This window comes from Marmota monax, unplaced genomic scaffold (genome assembly GCF_021218885.2).
Source record: "Marmota monax isolate L192 unplaced genomic scaffold, Marmota_monax_Labrador192_F-V1.1 WCK01_AAM20220418_F8-fsc00003, whole genome shotgun sequence".
NCBI classification, from domain to species: Eukaryota; Metazoa; Chordata; class Mammalia; order Rodentia; family Sciuridae; genus Marmota; species Marmota monax.
Window position 1 is genome coordinate 16,591,543 of NW_026694084.1, and position 15,111 is coordinate 16,606,653.

The window sequence follows — 15,111 nt, forward strand, 5'->3', positions numbered from 1 at the left end:
TGATGATATAATGTTAAGCATATTTGTAATTTATGTTGCATGTGTAAACATTGAAAATCAGCTAAAATGACAAATTTGTTTCACATTATTATAACTTGTGAGTTTTAATTGGTATTTATAATTTTTCCCTTTCATTACAGATTTTAAGATGTTGTGGTGTCTTTAAATACTTTAGTTTTTCCTCCACCTCAAAAGCCATTAAGTTTCAAATGCAGAAAGACGTCAGTTCTATATTTCAGAGCTTTTGGATGAATGCTATTTAATATATCTGGTATAATGCAGGTTACCTGTGTTGTTGGCTAAGGTAATGTTAGGGACTCATTAAATTATAAACCATGATAGGAATAATAATTTTATTTATGGTGTTCATAGACTTGTCATAAAGAAATAGTTGTATATTGTATTCATAAGGGGAAAAACAGATTTGATAGTTTAAAATCCCATTAAATTTTTTTTCCACAATTAAAATGAATTTATCCTGATTTTCTATGCCTTTAGAATTTTTAAAGTTTTTTTTCTTATTAAAAATATTGCCCAGAATTAACATTTTGTGGGATTTTAAAATGTCATGGGCATTCTACAGGCCAAATATTGGTATGTTTGAAGTAAAGTGATATTTTATGGTCACATCACAAACTATACAATAAATTTCCTAAGCTCTTAGCCTAAGCTTCCAGACTAAATGTGATTATAGACAGTTGAATTTAACTGGTGGAAAGCTTTTTATAGTGCCAAAACACATTTTCAGTTATTGTGTTTATTGGTTTATGCCAGTAAGCTCATAGTTAATTAGAATTAGAGTCAAATTTTTAATATGTCTATTCTCTTTTTCCCTTTGTATTTATTTACTTTTAATTCTTACAGGGATACTATGTGATTTCTCAAATTTTGGGATTCATAAAGAGATATAGCGTCCTTTAGTACAATTGCATTTATTGCATTTTTCCAGTAGTAGAAAAATATTGGAAGTCTGCTTTGGTCATAATTTTCATATATGTGAGGTTTTGTTTATTTGCTCTTTGGTTTCTTTCTTTTCTTTTTTTTCTTTAAAGAATAATAGACTATTAGAAGTTATAGTTTGTATGGTTAATTAGAAAGAAGTAGATTTTTCTCATGAAAAGAATAGTGAACAATTCTGGAATTTTTTATTTTATTTATTTATTTTTTATCTCTGTTGATGTGTAAACTAAATTCCCACATTGGGAATACTGTAGTCTCAAAGTCAAGTTAAATTCGTATGATGAACACTGCATGGCAGCAAACTATCCTCTTTAGTTGCTAAATTTATAGTTTTGGTTTTATTCTTTTAATAATTGTCTGTTTTAGAAACTTATTACAAATACAGAAGAAATATTGACAGATTTAAATAGAATGAGTGAAGTTCTACCCATTTTCTGAATTGTGCATTTGAGATAAGTAATCAGAGACTTGTGAATCTTACACAATACACACACACACACACACACATACATACATTTATATATATATATATAGAGAGAGAGAGAGAGAGAGAGACATTTAATTATTTTCAGCTATTTACTCTATTTTTTTTAGATAAACATTACAGTAGAATGTATTTTGACAAACATATATGGAGTATAACTTACTGTAATTAGGATTCCATTCTTGTGATTGTACATGATGTAGAGTTTCATTAGTGGCGTATGCATATATGACATAGGAAAGTTATGTCTGATTGATTCTACTGTCTTTCCTATTCCCTATCACCCTCCCTTCCCTTCATTCATTCCCCTTTGTCTAAATCACTGAACTACTATTCTTCTCTCCTCCCCATATTGTATTTTTGCATCCACATATCAGAGCATTCAGCCTTTGGTTTTTTGAGATTGGCTTATTTTCCTTAGCATGATCTCTAGGTCCATCCCTTTACTGGCAAAGGTCATAAAGTTATTTTTTATGGCCAAGTAATATTCCATGTGTATATATACCACATTTCTTTATCCATTCATCTGTTGAAGGGCACCTAGGTTGGTTCCATAGCTTAGCTGTTGTGAATTGAGCTGCTAAAAACATTGATGAGGCTGTATCACTATAGTGCTAATTTTAAGTACTTTGGGTGTATATCAAGGAGTAGGATAACTGGGTCAAGTGATGTTAGTTCCATTCCCCGTTTTCTAAGGAATCTCCATGCAGCTTTCCAGAGTGGTTGCACCAATTTGCAGTCCCATCAGCAATGTATGAATGTACCTTTTTCCCTACATCCTCATCAACCTTTATCGTTACTTGTGGTTTTGATAATTGCCATTCTGACTGGAGTGAGATGGAATCTCAGTGTAGTTTTAATCTGCACTTCTCTAATAGCTAGAGAAGTTGAACATTTTTTTCATATATTTATTGACCATTTGTATTCTTTTGAGAAGTACCTATTCAGTTCCTTTGCCCATTTATTGATTGGATTATTTGTGTTTTTTTGGTGTTAAAAGTTTTTTGAGTTCTTTATATATCCTGGAAATTAATGCTCTGTCTGAGGTGCAGGTGGCAAAAATTTTCTCCAATTCTGTAGGCTCTCTCTTCACATTTTTTATTGTTTCCTCTGCTGTGCAGAAGCTTTTTAGTTTTATACCATCCCATTTATTGATTCTTTGATTTAATTTCTTGCATTTTGGAGTCTTATTAAGGAAGTCATTTCCTAAGCCAAAATGGAGAGTTGGGCCTACATTTTCTTCTGGTCAGTATAGGGTCTTCTGGTCTAATGCCTAGGTCCTTGATCCACTTTGAGTTTTGTGCAAGGTGAGAGGGGTTAAATTTCATTCTGCTATGTATGGATTTCCAGTTTCCCCAACACCATTTGTTGAAGAGGCTGTTTTTTCTCCAATTTGTGTTTATAGCACCTTTGTCTAATATAAGATAACTGTGTTTATGTGACTTTCTGTCTATGTCTTCTATTCTGTTTGTTTCATTGACCTTCATGTCTGGGTGCCAGTAGCATGCTTTTTTGTTACTATGGCTCTGTAGTATAATTTGAGGTCTGGTATTGTGATGTCTCCTGATTCTCTTGATGAGGATTGTTTGTCTATTCTGGACATCATATTTTTCCAAATGAATTTCATAACTGCTTTTTCTATTTCTATGAAGAATGTCATATAAATTACATTAAATCTGTATAGTGCATTTTGATAATATGCTTGTCGAAGAACATGGGAGATGTTTCCATCTTCTAAGGTCGTCTTTAATTTCTTTAGTGTTCTGTAGTTATCGCTGCAGAGGTTTTTTCACCTCTTGTTAGATTGATTCCCAAGTATTCTATTTTTTTAAGGCTATTATGAATGGGATAGTTTTCTTAATTTCTCTTTCATCCAGTTACTAATGTTATTAAGTTTGAGCTAGGGATACCCTCTCTTGGCTCCCTTTAATAGCATATTTAATTGAACAGACATTTTAGAACTGTTGATTAAACTTCTACATCTGAATTTCTGGATAAAGACTGGTGATTGGGGAGATAATCATTGCAATAGAAACCAGTATCTGGATTGAGCTTTCAGCATCACTCTGGATCAAGTTACCCCCATAGCGTAATCCTAACCATAGTTGATTTTGCAAAAAGCCTTAAGTTTTTTTAAATAATGCTATTTATACTAAAGGGATAAGTTTGGGCCAGATATAGCTAACATTCATATTTTGTTTAATCCTATGTAGTTCAAATTAGGGATAACTTCCTGCAATAATTTTCATACTCTGTCCCTTTGTTTAAAGGAAACCTTTCATTAGGTGTGGAAGAGGATACAATAGATAACAAGTTGAATGTTCTAGCTGAAACCAAGTTGGGAAGAAAGCAATGGGCTAAGGCCTACAAAGTATTCTAGGAAAGGAGTTTCTGTGTACTCTCAGGCAAACTGGAAGGCTGAAGAAGGTGGTGGACCTATGAAAAGCATGTTTTGGTCACTTGAACTTGTTTCTGTTTACCTAGCCTTTTATTTTATTTTATAAGTTGCTCTGTCCTAATATGAATGGTAACCAGAGCTGCTATTCCAAGGTTACAACAAAAGCTAGAATTTCTTTTGTAATCAGTAGGGTTTTTGTTTTGTTTTGGTTTTGGTTTTGGTTTTTTTCATTGTTTGTTGTTTACTTCCTACTTTTTAGTTCTGGTGCTCTTAGTTATAGCCAGATAGGTATGCTCAGTAACCAGATGTTTTTTCACTAGAAGGCGTCAGTCTTTTAGGGTTGAAAACGGACATGATTGTAGGAAACCTCCCTCCTGTTTCTACAGATTTCTTTTGTTTCTGCCCTTGCATACCTGCTGCTGAAACTAGTTCATAAGCAGCAACTTTTTCAGAGGAAAATGTGAGTGAAAGTGAAATCCAAAATAATCTCAGCCTTCTCTTTCAGGGGACTTTCTGGCTCTTTCTGCAGGTATTTTCCTCAGATATTCATAAGTTGAAAGCATCTCAAGAGTCCTTAAAACTGCTACAGAGATGGTGTGATATTAAACAGTCTGCCCAAGTTGTAAGTCTTAAATGGACATTGTGTTTTCAAAGAATAACTGAGTGGTTTTAAGTGTTAAATATAAATACCAAATGATAGTTACATGCTTCTCACCATGCAGTGGTATTGACAGTCTCTTTCTTTCTGAGGGTGAGAAAATTTGATCTTGCAATATTTTATGTACCTTTCAGTGAAACTAAATATAGCCAGAGAATCCATATTTAAGATGTACTGTTAGGATTTGGAACTTAAATGTCTTCCAAAGGCTTATATGGTAAAGGCTTGGTCATCAACTTGTGCTCCCATCAACTTGGGAGAAACTTTTGGAGTTGAGTTTAGGGGAAGGAAGTTAAGTCAGTGGGGCATGTCCTTGAAGGGGATATCCCAACCCTTTTCTTTGGTTTCCCAACCTGTGTAAAGTGATCAGCTCTCCTCTGCCATGTACCTTGCCATGTGACTATAGATTGAAATGCTGAACCAAAATAAATCCTCCTTTTTAGGTTTTTTATCTCAGGTTTTTGATAGCAGTGAAAATCTGATTAGCCCATAATGCTTAGCACGGTTTGAGTCTGACAGTATCAATGACACCTAGCAGTACTTTGAGGCATATATTATCCTCATTTCACATATAAGGAAACCAATGCTTAAGAAGTCAATTTTATTCCTGATTAATAGGAAAATAGTAAACTTTGAGATCAGGTTACATCAGTGGTTTTTCCATTCCATGTGGACTATGATGTATAATTCCTATCTTGATAAAATATAATGAACTTCCAAAAATTAGCCATTAGAAGTTCTTCTCTAGTTTGTAATGAAGATGGTTTTACAAATATTAGTAATTAATATCCATTTGTGTTCTGAGTTTTATTTAATAAACTGGAAGAAGATTGGCTTGGTTTTTATTTTCATATAAATGACAGCTATAACAATGAAATGCTATATAATTACATATTCACAGTTTATTTGAGTCAGATATTATAATCAAGGCAAAATGAAATGTGATTTATGTTTACATATTTGCAAAGATAGGCCTTTTGGCCTAATTCTGATGAGGCCATGGGTTTCATGCCTGTGCAGACCGATAGTGTATGTAGTGAACTGCCTGCTACAAATGTCCTTAACCTTGTTTACTTATCTTACTAATGTGTGTCTTTTTTTTCCCATTTTTTTTTTATTGGTTGTTCAAAACATTACAAAGCTCATGACATATCATCTTTCATACATTTGATTCAAGTGAGTTATGAGCTCCCATTTTTACCCCAAATACAAATTGCAGAATCACATCAGTTACACATTCACAATTTTTACATAATGCCATATTAGTGACTGTTGTATTCTGCTGCCTTTCCTATCCCCTACTATCCCCCCTCCCCTCCCATCTTCCCTCTCTACCTCATCTGTTGTTGTTCAGTTCTCTCCCTTGTTTTTTTTTTTTGTTTTGTTTTGTTTTTTAATGTGTGTCTTTAGGAATTTACTGAGAGAATGAATAACACAGGAAAAAAGTCCTTTCCTTGCATGGGAAACTCAAAAAAAGAGTCAGTGGTATGTTGATTTATTCTAAGGCCAAGTTTGGTCCATTGTAATATTAACCACTGCCCCCAGTTTCATTTGTTAAAATATTCAAACCATAATTTAAATCCTTAACTCATATAGAAATACAGTTTCTAAACGTTAACTGTTACTGAATAAAAGCAGTGCTTATTTTCTGGGGAAAAAAAATGACATCATCATTTAATATGAGACCTTTTTTTTAACTCAGTGTTTTATTGTAGTGCTAAGAGAAGAATAATGTAGATATATTTAACTTGACACATCTACTTTTAATTTATTTTGATTAGGTTTATATGACAGCAGAATGCATTTTGATTAATTGTTCAATTGCCTCACAACTTTTCATTTCTCTGCTTATACATGGTGTAGTGTTGCACCATATGTGCAGTGACACATCTACTTTTATAGCACACAAAAATAATTACTTTGTGAGGATCTGCAGTGCACCTGAACCTTATAGTTGCCTAATCTATTTAATTAGAAAGCCCTATGGAGAGTAATATATTCTTAAAACTTTTTTAAATGTATTGCTTTTAGGGGGATGTGAAAATTATAAAGATTGCTTTGACTTTTCGTTTTCTCTGTACAACCAACAAGCTAGAAATAATGTGCTGGTTAAGAAGAATTAAAGGTCAGTTTAGAATGCCGACACCTATTGTTTAGAAAGAGAAACTGGCAAATCATTTCAAACATTGAGCTATTTTGCTGCAGGGCAGGGAAAAGAGTTTCTTAAGCTGTGATGCCTACCTTTAATATTTACATCATCATAGCCCTAGATGCCTTACATGGCCTGGGTATTCTGAGAAATGAGTCCTCTTTACAATTAAACCAACAGAGCATTGGCAAACAAAGTTTTGTGTGAAAGGGTTACAAAACAGTTAAGCATTCATTTGTTTAGAGCAGTAGAAAATTATCTTCAGCATTAACCAGGATACTATTCCAATGAATTGAGAGTTCCTATATATGAGCTCTTACAGGAACTGGCACCTTTCAGAGAACCTGGTTTATAAGTGAAGTGGTTGCAAGTTCTTAAGGGTGATATGGGGATCACAGTAGTGTAAAAGGGGGAGGCAAATGGCAGGACCGCAGGCCTAGTGTCCCTTTTCCAGAAACTTCACTTGTGTTTTATATGTTGATTTTTTTACATGTTTAAAACACTTTCTAAAAAGAGAAACCTTTTTAACAAACTTGAATGCTACTGAACTATTTTAATCTTTTAACAAAAGTCTTCTGATAGCATTTGAACCTTTTTTGAATGTTAACATTCTGTGGAATTATTGTTATAATCATTGTAACAATCATTATGGTGGGGAAATCAGTGGTCATAGCAGAACATATCTTTTATTAGTTTAAAAATAATTACCTGAAGTTGGACATGGTGGTACATGCCGTAATTTGAGCTACTCAGAGGCTGAGGCAGGAGGATCACAAGTTCAAGGCCAGCCTGGATAACTTAATGAGACCCTGTCTCAAAAAAGATCTGGAGATGTGATTCACTGGTAGAGCTCCCTGAATTCAATACCAAGTACAAAATATATATATATATAAGCCTGTTTTATTCTAATTGCTTTTACGTAGGACAGTTGGGAGTTTGCTCATTCTTTCATTTGATTAAATGGTTAATTTCCTACGTTACTGCCACATTGTACACATTTTTGTCAGGCAAGTTTGGGAACAAGTGAATTTTGTAAAAGGACTCTGACCCAAAGTGGAAGTGGGAAGTTACCCCAAACCTTTTGAAAGGAAAAGCCTTGAGAACATCAAACCCAGGCACTTGGGCCTATAATAAATGTGAATCACAGGCTTCCTTTTTCTTCAGCAAATGTCAGAAATGCTTGGCATCTGAGTGCATTGTGTTTCTCCCCCTTTTTCAGAATGGCTCAACTTGGAAAGGTCAACATATCCCTTTATCCCTTTGGGAAAATCTTTTCTTATAAATTGGAATGTTTATACACATAATTGTAGGAAAAGTTTAACATTTGCTTTGATGGGACAGCACTTTGTTCGATAGAATGAAATTATTCTTTTTTTCCATTTTCCTGCCTGTTTGTACATCATAGTCACCCAAATTACTGAAAGAACTCTGAGGAACTTCTTTGTATGGGATCAGATCATCCTGTCCACAAAATCAGCCAACGCCTTGGGCTTCCAAAAGGCAAGCATGTTCCATCCTTTATTTACTCCAAGGGACTCATTTGTGAGAGACTTTGTTCTGAATCAAAGCAGTAATTTTCCATAGACTGTATATGCTAAAACTCTAAAGAAGGAGAAGGGGTATGGTGATGGGGAAGAGCAGAAGAAAAAGGAATAACTGCTCTAGTCCCTCCCTCCTGTTTTACCTTTGTGCAAATTTCATCCCATGTGGACAGGATATACAGTGTCCAGTGTCTCAAATGAGTTACTGTTTTGTCTTGGTTTCTGTAAAGGATTCAGGACATCAAGACAACAAAGTGATTTGCTATTGTTAATTATCTGCCTCCATTTTGATAGCATAAATGCATGTAGTCATGAACATTCTTTCTCATTATAGAGTCCATTTTTTTGGCCCATCTTAAATTGACAAGCAAATATATTGAGCAGATATATTTGTTTCTGTAGCAACCAACAAGCAGATACCAAAAACAGGTTTATGATTCTTCTTAAAGTAAAAATGCCTTAATTTAGCAATGACTAAAAATAAACACTAGGAGGGACTTTTAGGAAGATACCAGTATCTAGGTATTAGTCTGGGCTGGGCTACAGGAAGGAACCTGAGTCAGTATGGCTCATTATTTTGGTATACTTCCAATCATTCACCTCCAGAAATAGTTTTTCCCTTCTATTTCAGCCAAATCCCTCTCCTACGGACAGGAACTGCAAGTTGTGTGTTGTGTTAGTACAAATGTGTATGCCCAGGTACATAGGTTGGAATACAGGTATTCCAATACCAATTTCATCCTAAACAGATGAACCTCCTCTTTCTACACATGTCCTTCTGCCCTAGATCCTAGTCCTTCTCTAGGATTTCCCTCTTTCGATTAACCCCTTCTCTCCTATGTTAGAAATTTTTTTCCTTCATTGGCTCCACCACTAAAGCATACAAATATGTTCTATTCCTCTCAATATTGAAAAATAAAGCCCTTTGCTCTTATCTCTTTGTAACTACGACCCACTTCCTGCTTCCCTTCACAGTAAAACTTAAAAACAAATTATTCCACACACTTCTTTCTACTTTCTCTTCTATTCACTCTTCAATGTGCTAAAAAACATTATTGGGCGCTGGGGCTGTGGCTCTACTGGATTGGATCCTCAGCACCACATAAATAAAATAAAAGGTATTGTGTACACTTACAACTAAAACAATAAAAAAATAATTGCACACATTTATTTCTATTTTATCTCTTCCACTCACTTTTAACCTGCTACAATCTGGCTTCCATCCCCTTTTCTCCAAAGAGTGTTATCTTGAGGACACTAAACCTTGCTATCCAAGTCAGCGAACAAAACATTTAGTGCTACTCATTCTTTTGATAGAGTATCAACACAGGTGACCACTCTATACCTCTTGAATCACTCTTCTCTCGGTTTTCATAACACTACATCCACCAAGTTTTCCTCCTACCTTTGAGGCTGCCTTTTTAGCTTTGTTGGTTCTTTATCTTCTACTTCTAAATGTGCAAGTACCACAGGACTCAGTGTTTGACTTTCTTTACATTTTTTTTTTGGGATAGTTTCATCTATCTCATGGCTTTAAATATTATTCAAAACCAAACGAACCCAATTTTATAACTAGTTGTGACAGCTCCCATAATTTTCACATTCATATATGTGGTTACTTACCTGGCATTTCCACATAGATATTTCAATACACATTTCAAGTTTATTTTCCTGGCCAAACTTGTTCCTCTTAAACTCCACATTCTTGGAAAATGGCACTAATAGTAATCCAGTTCAAGTCAAAATTCTAGGAGCCAATTTTAATTTATTACAACCTACCCCTTATCTATCAGCAGATCACATCAATTTTAATTATTCAATGTATCTTTAATTATTCAACTTAATCACCAAATCTACTTCTATCTCCAAGTAGTCATGATTTCTCATCTTCACTATTAAAATAGACCTTTAAATGAGCTTTCTGTCTACCTACAATTCACTCTCATATAGCAATCAAGTCATTTTTATTTTGTTTTGTTGACTGGGGATTGAACCCAGGGACACTCTATCACTGAGCCACATCCCCAGCCCTATTTTATATTTTATTTGGAGACAGGGTCTCACTGAGTTGCTTAAGCCCTCACTAAGTTGCTGAGGCTGGCTTTGAACTCGTGATCTTTCTGCCTCAGCCTCACAAACCACTAGTATTACAGGCTTGCACCACCTAAATTTTTAAAAATGGAAAAAGAAATCTATATCATTGTTCTGTTTAAAATCCATAAATATTTTCTCATTGCTCTGCCAATAAATTCAAACCCCCATGGCCCCATATGAATCAATTTCTTGTCTACTTCAGTCTTTCCCTTCTCCCACTCTGCTCTAGCCATCCTAGTCTCCTTGATGCTCCATAACATGTGAAGCCCTTTTCTGGCTCAGGGTCTTTACATTTATTCTTTTTGCAAATTCTATCCGTATCTTCATGATTGACCTTTTCATCTATTACCATGTTACTTCTTCAAAGATGTGTTCCTTACCTTCATCCCATCATTCTTAAGTCAAAATGCCTTATTTCCTTCAAAATACCACTCTTGAAAACTATCTTTGTTAGCATGTACTTATCTTTCACAGACATAGAAAATAAGCTCCCTGAGGGCACTATTGATGACCAGACTAACAGAATATAGGCTAGAATGTGAGAACCCAGGAAGCAGTTGTTGGATTAATTTATTCAACAATGATTGTTAGACCTCTTAGTATGTTGCAGCTACTATTCTATGTTCTGGACATACATCTGTGGACTAAACAGACTGCAGACTCCTGCCTTATTCATAAATATATCAAGGGTAAGATGGAAAATAATCAAGACAGAGAAAGTTTTTTAAAAAGTGTGTCTAAAGGTAACAAATAAGTGCTATGGTGGAAGAGTTTCTGGGTGAGAAATTAGGCTGCTCATCCCAGGTCTCCTCCCTTTGTATGGTAAGGTAGAAAAGTATTTGCTTTGCAGCACTCTAAATACTGGTTTCTGGGGGCTGGGGATGTGGCTCAAGCGGTAGGGCGCTCGCCTGGCATGCGTGAGGCCCGGGTTTGATCCTCAGCACCACATACAAATAAAGATGTGTGTCTGCCAAAAACTAAAAAATAAATATTAAAAATTCTCTCTCTCTCCCCCCGCCCTCACTCTCTCTTAAAAAAAAGAAAGAAAGAAAGAAAGAAAGAAAGAAAGAAATACTGGTTTCTGGAGATGAACTACAAAATCCTAAGCAATTTTCCTCTTTGAGGCTCAGCCCCCCCCCAAAATATAATAGTATCCATTCCATGAGAATGGTATGAGGAATAAGTGAATAATACAGATCAAATATTATCTCATCCCTTCCCACCACCCAAACTCTCATTGCAAGGGAAGGAGGAGAGATGGTACTACCATACTCTTCGTCTCCTATGCATCTTGCAAGCTAAAAAAAAAAAAATCAAGTGGAAATATTCAATATATGCTTATTGAATAAATATGACTTTTTAAAAGCAAACAAAGTTTTTCTTTCTTCTTTTTTTTTTTTTTTGAGAAACCATGCTTTTCAAGTCAAGGAAGGAAATTTTCACCTTTAATAATTATTTTCCCTTTTCTCATTCTTAATTCTGTTTTTACAGATCTATTTATTCTTAAATATAAAAGTAAACACAATTATTCTACAGGAGGATAAAACCTTTATTTAAATGGAAACACTAATCTTTATTTTCATCATGCTTAAGTGTGTGGTTACAAACAATCTCCAATAAAACACTATATAGAATAAGCAAAAAAATAAGTTAGTACATTGTAAACTTACATACAGTTTCATCAATTAACAGGTTTAAGAACAAACAAGCCATTTAAGACTTTGGAGCTACATTTATTTAAAAACTGCAAACAGTCAAACCTTATCAACCCCAAGTAAGACACTAAAGAGCTATTCAAGACTTCTTTGAATCAATTACACAAATACATTTTTATTTTTGGTTACAGTCCCCTGCTATGCACAAGACCATTGGAATGCTGGAACAGTTACACATTTTAAAACGGCACAAAGCAAAGCAAGGAGATAACATGCCAGCCTTGGAGAAGCTGTCTTCAAAGTGCAAACTTTGCATTTTCTCTTCCTGAACCACTAGAATAATAGGTACCTCAGACGACACGGGCAGGGTCATGAGCATGCTTTCTATACCACACTGGTGGGACATTTACTGGAACCAGGTCTCCATGCCTTTGAAGATACCTACGGTTTTAAACAGTGAACAGGCTTCAACTAACTATAGTGCAAATCAAATACCGAGGAGCAAAACGACAGAATAGAGACTGCCACAGATCGACCTGCTGTTTCTCTACCTGGCACAACGCCACACGGGACAAATTGGCACACAGCAAAAACTTCTATTTAGGTTTTGATATGGAAGGCGGTGCGGCGGAGCGAACGCAGGGCAACCACACAGCAGCCCCGCAGCAAGGCTCCGATGTTGTAGACCGGATCTATCCCCCCTCTCTGAGTACTGAATGCCCACAGGACAGTGGGCACCACAGGTGCAGCCACGGCCAAGAGATCAACCAGGAAACTGCTGCTCCAGTACTGCCTCACGACACCCCCCTGGGGCAGCGGGACGACGCTCTCCAACCTTTCTTCGGCATAGGCTGAAAAATCCAGCTCTCTCATGAGGCGGTTGTCGTGGGTTTCGGTGGCCTCCTTGCCCAGCGGGGTCTCCACGGGAGACAGAAGGATGGCTGAGTTGGGATTTCTTGGAGTTAAATCAACCACCAAGGCCGAGATGGACTCTGGGAAGCTCTCCACCGAGTCAGCCCCAGACTCGTCAGGGGAAGCTGAGCTCGAGGGACAGGGGTCCTGGAACTTGAGCATATTCTGAATGAGCTCGGAGACAGCAGGGCTGAAGAGCACCACGTCGGTCTGCACCGCCTGCTCCACCAGCGCGACGACCTCCTCGCGACCCACCCCCTCGGGGGCCGCCTCCAGGATTTTGGCCCCGGGGGTGGAATGAACCAGCTCCAGGTCACCAGATTCTGTGGTGGCAGTTGTCACCATCTCGTCTAACAAATCAGTGCCGTCGGCCATGCTGTCTCCCACCAGCAGCTCACTATCGGCCCCTTCCTCTGTGACCTGCTCTTCCAGAGCTAATCCACCTGCCATCTTGCCATAAGAGGCATTTAGAGGTAGGCTCTTTTCCGGGTAATCACACTGTAAGTCTAGACACAGTTCATCCCTCAGGGAGCCATTGTGAGCCATCTCCATGCTCTGAAGCAGAGACTCCAACTTCTTGTTTTGGATGTTAATGTCCACAAAATATTTCTGAATGCCTTTATCTTTATCGGCCAAGCTGCTTCTCATGGTTTCAATGACCTGTTTGAGCTGTTTAATCTCCTTCCTGGCTTCCTTGAGTGCCAGCTGGGCCTCAACCCGGTGGCACTCTTCTTCAATCCAGTCTTCTCTCATACGGGCCAGCTGGGACTTGAGCTCCACAATTTCAGTTTCCCTAGAGGGACAGCAAGCTCCTTTAAGAAAATGTGAACTTTGAACCAGCCCACCAGTAATTCTGACACACAGCCTGGAGCCCAGGCTCTTCCAATTCAAACTAAGGTTAGCCAGGCATGGTGCATATGCCTGTAATCCCAGCCGCTTGGGAAGCTGAGGCTAGAGCGAGTTCAAAGCCAGCCTCAGCAAAAATGAGGTACTAAGCAACTCAGTGAGACCCTGTCTCTAAATAAAATATAAAATAGGGCTGGAGATGTGGCTCAGTGGTCAAGTGCCCCTGAGTTTAATCCCCAATACCCAATCCCCCCCACTCTCTCCCCAAACCAGTAAGGGTTAAATCTGTTTCGGAATGATTTTGTCAGGTATTAGCTATGAACTTCCTCCTTTAATTGTGAAATAGCTGAAGTAGTAATAGTGACCAGAATCAGAATTAAAATTGCTACCATTGTTTTCTTTTTTAAAAAAAGAGTACGCACTGTCAGCACTGCACAAAGCACTTTACAAGCATTATCTTCTACTCAATATTATTATTTGACATTTTATTATTAGAATTTCTTAGCCTGCTTTTATCTACATAGTCTTCCATTTCATAATACTTAGGAACAGCTGCGGAAGGAAAGTCCATTTTGCTTTAATTACCTATCAAGGACAGAAGCTGAAATGGTAAATTTTAGCTTTGCAAAACTGTTCTGATCATATTCCAATAATAACTAAAATATTTTTAAATGTTTTAAAATGTTACATATTGCAAGGACTTTGTGCAAAGTTACTTCTCCATCTCCTCAGGTAAAACAATTGAGCCCATCCTACACAAAGGAGAATCTATACTATTTTTTTGGTCCTTCAAAAATCTTTCCATGAACTCCTCACATCATACACCAAACAATCCCAGGAAGTATGGGATGACTCACCCAAGAAGTGAATTTGGGTCTCAAGTCTATTTTGAACAGGTAAAGAATCAAATTAACTTGGAAGATGAAAAATGCCCCTTCTGACAGCCTGTAATATTATCTGCCCAGAGTTTTATCAATCAAGGTTATTGAGTCTTCTCCATATCCTTGTGCTAGTAGAAGAGATTAGGGCTGGTCCAGCAGCCATGTGCTGGATCAGACCCCAGACTCACAAAAGGATGCTAACACCACCCATAACCTGAGCTCACACCTACCCTGATTAGAGTGCTATTAATCTGTCCCAAAATATTTCAGGGAAAAACTATCAAGCATAAAAACTGGCTTGCCTCCAAAATGTCAAAGGTCTTTTCTCTCTGAGATAAGATCTCTCCAGCATGTTTTTTTTTTAATGTGTGTGTGTGTGTGTGTGTGTGTTTTAACCTTAAAGTTCTGCCAAGAATAATGAAACCTCTTCCTCTAGCACAGAAATAGCTTGCAGGCATCACAATGCATGCAGATATGTACTCTCTTGATGAGATAAATAGCATTTGATGGGACCACGTGTGACCCATTTTTCT

General features: G+C 36.9%; 1 protein-coding gene across 6 annotated transcripts in view; it reads right to left on the reverse strand.

Annotated features, from left to right (window-relative positions):
• Window positions 1-11,809: 11,809 nt before the first annotated feature.
• Sybu (syntabulin) overlaps window positions 11,810-15,111 on the reverse strand; it is a 105,461-nt gene continuing 102,159 nt past the window's right edge. For all 6 annotated transcript variants that reach the window (XM_058585680.1, XM_046464775.2, XM_046464777.2 and 3 more), the window contains one exon: window positions 11,810-13,644. In XM_058585680.1, coding sequence (XP_058441663.1) covers window positions 12,540-13,644 — 1,105 coding nt within the window. In that variant the 3' untranslated portion in view covers window positions 11,810-12,539. The remainder of the gene's footprint in view (window positions 13,645-15,111) is intronic.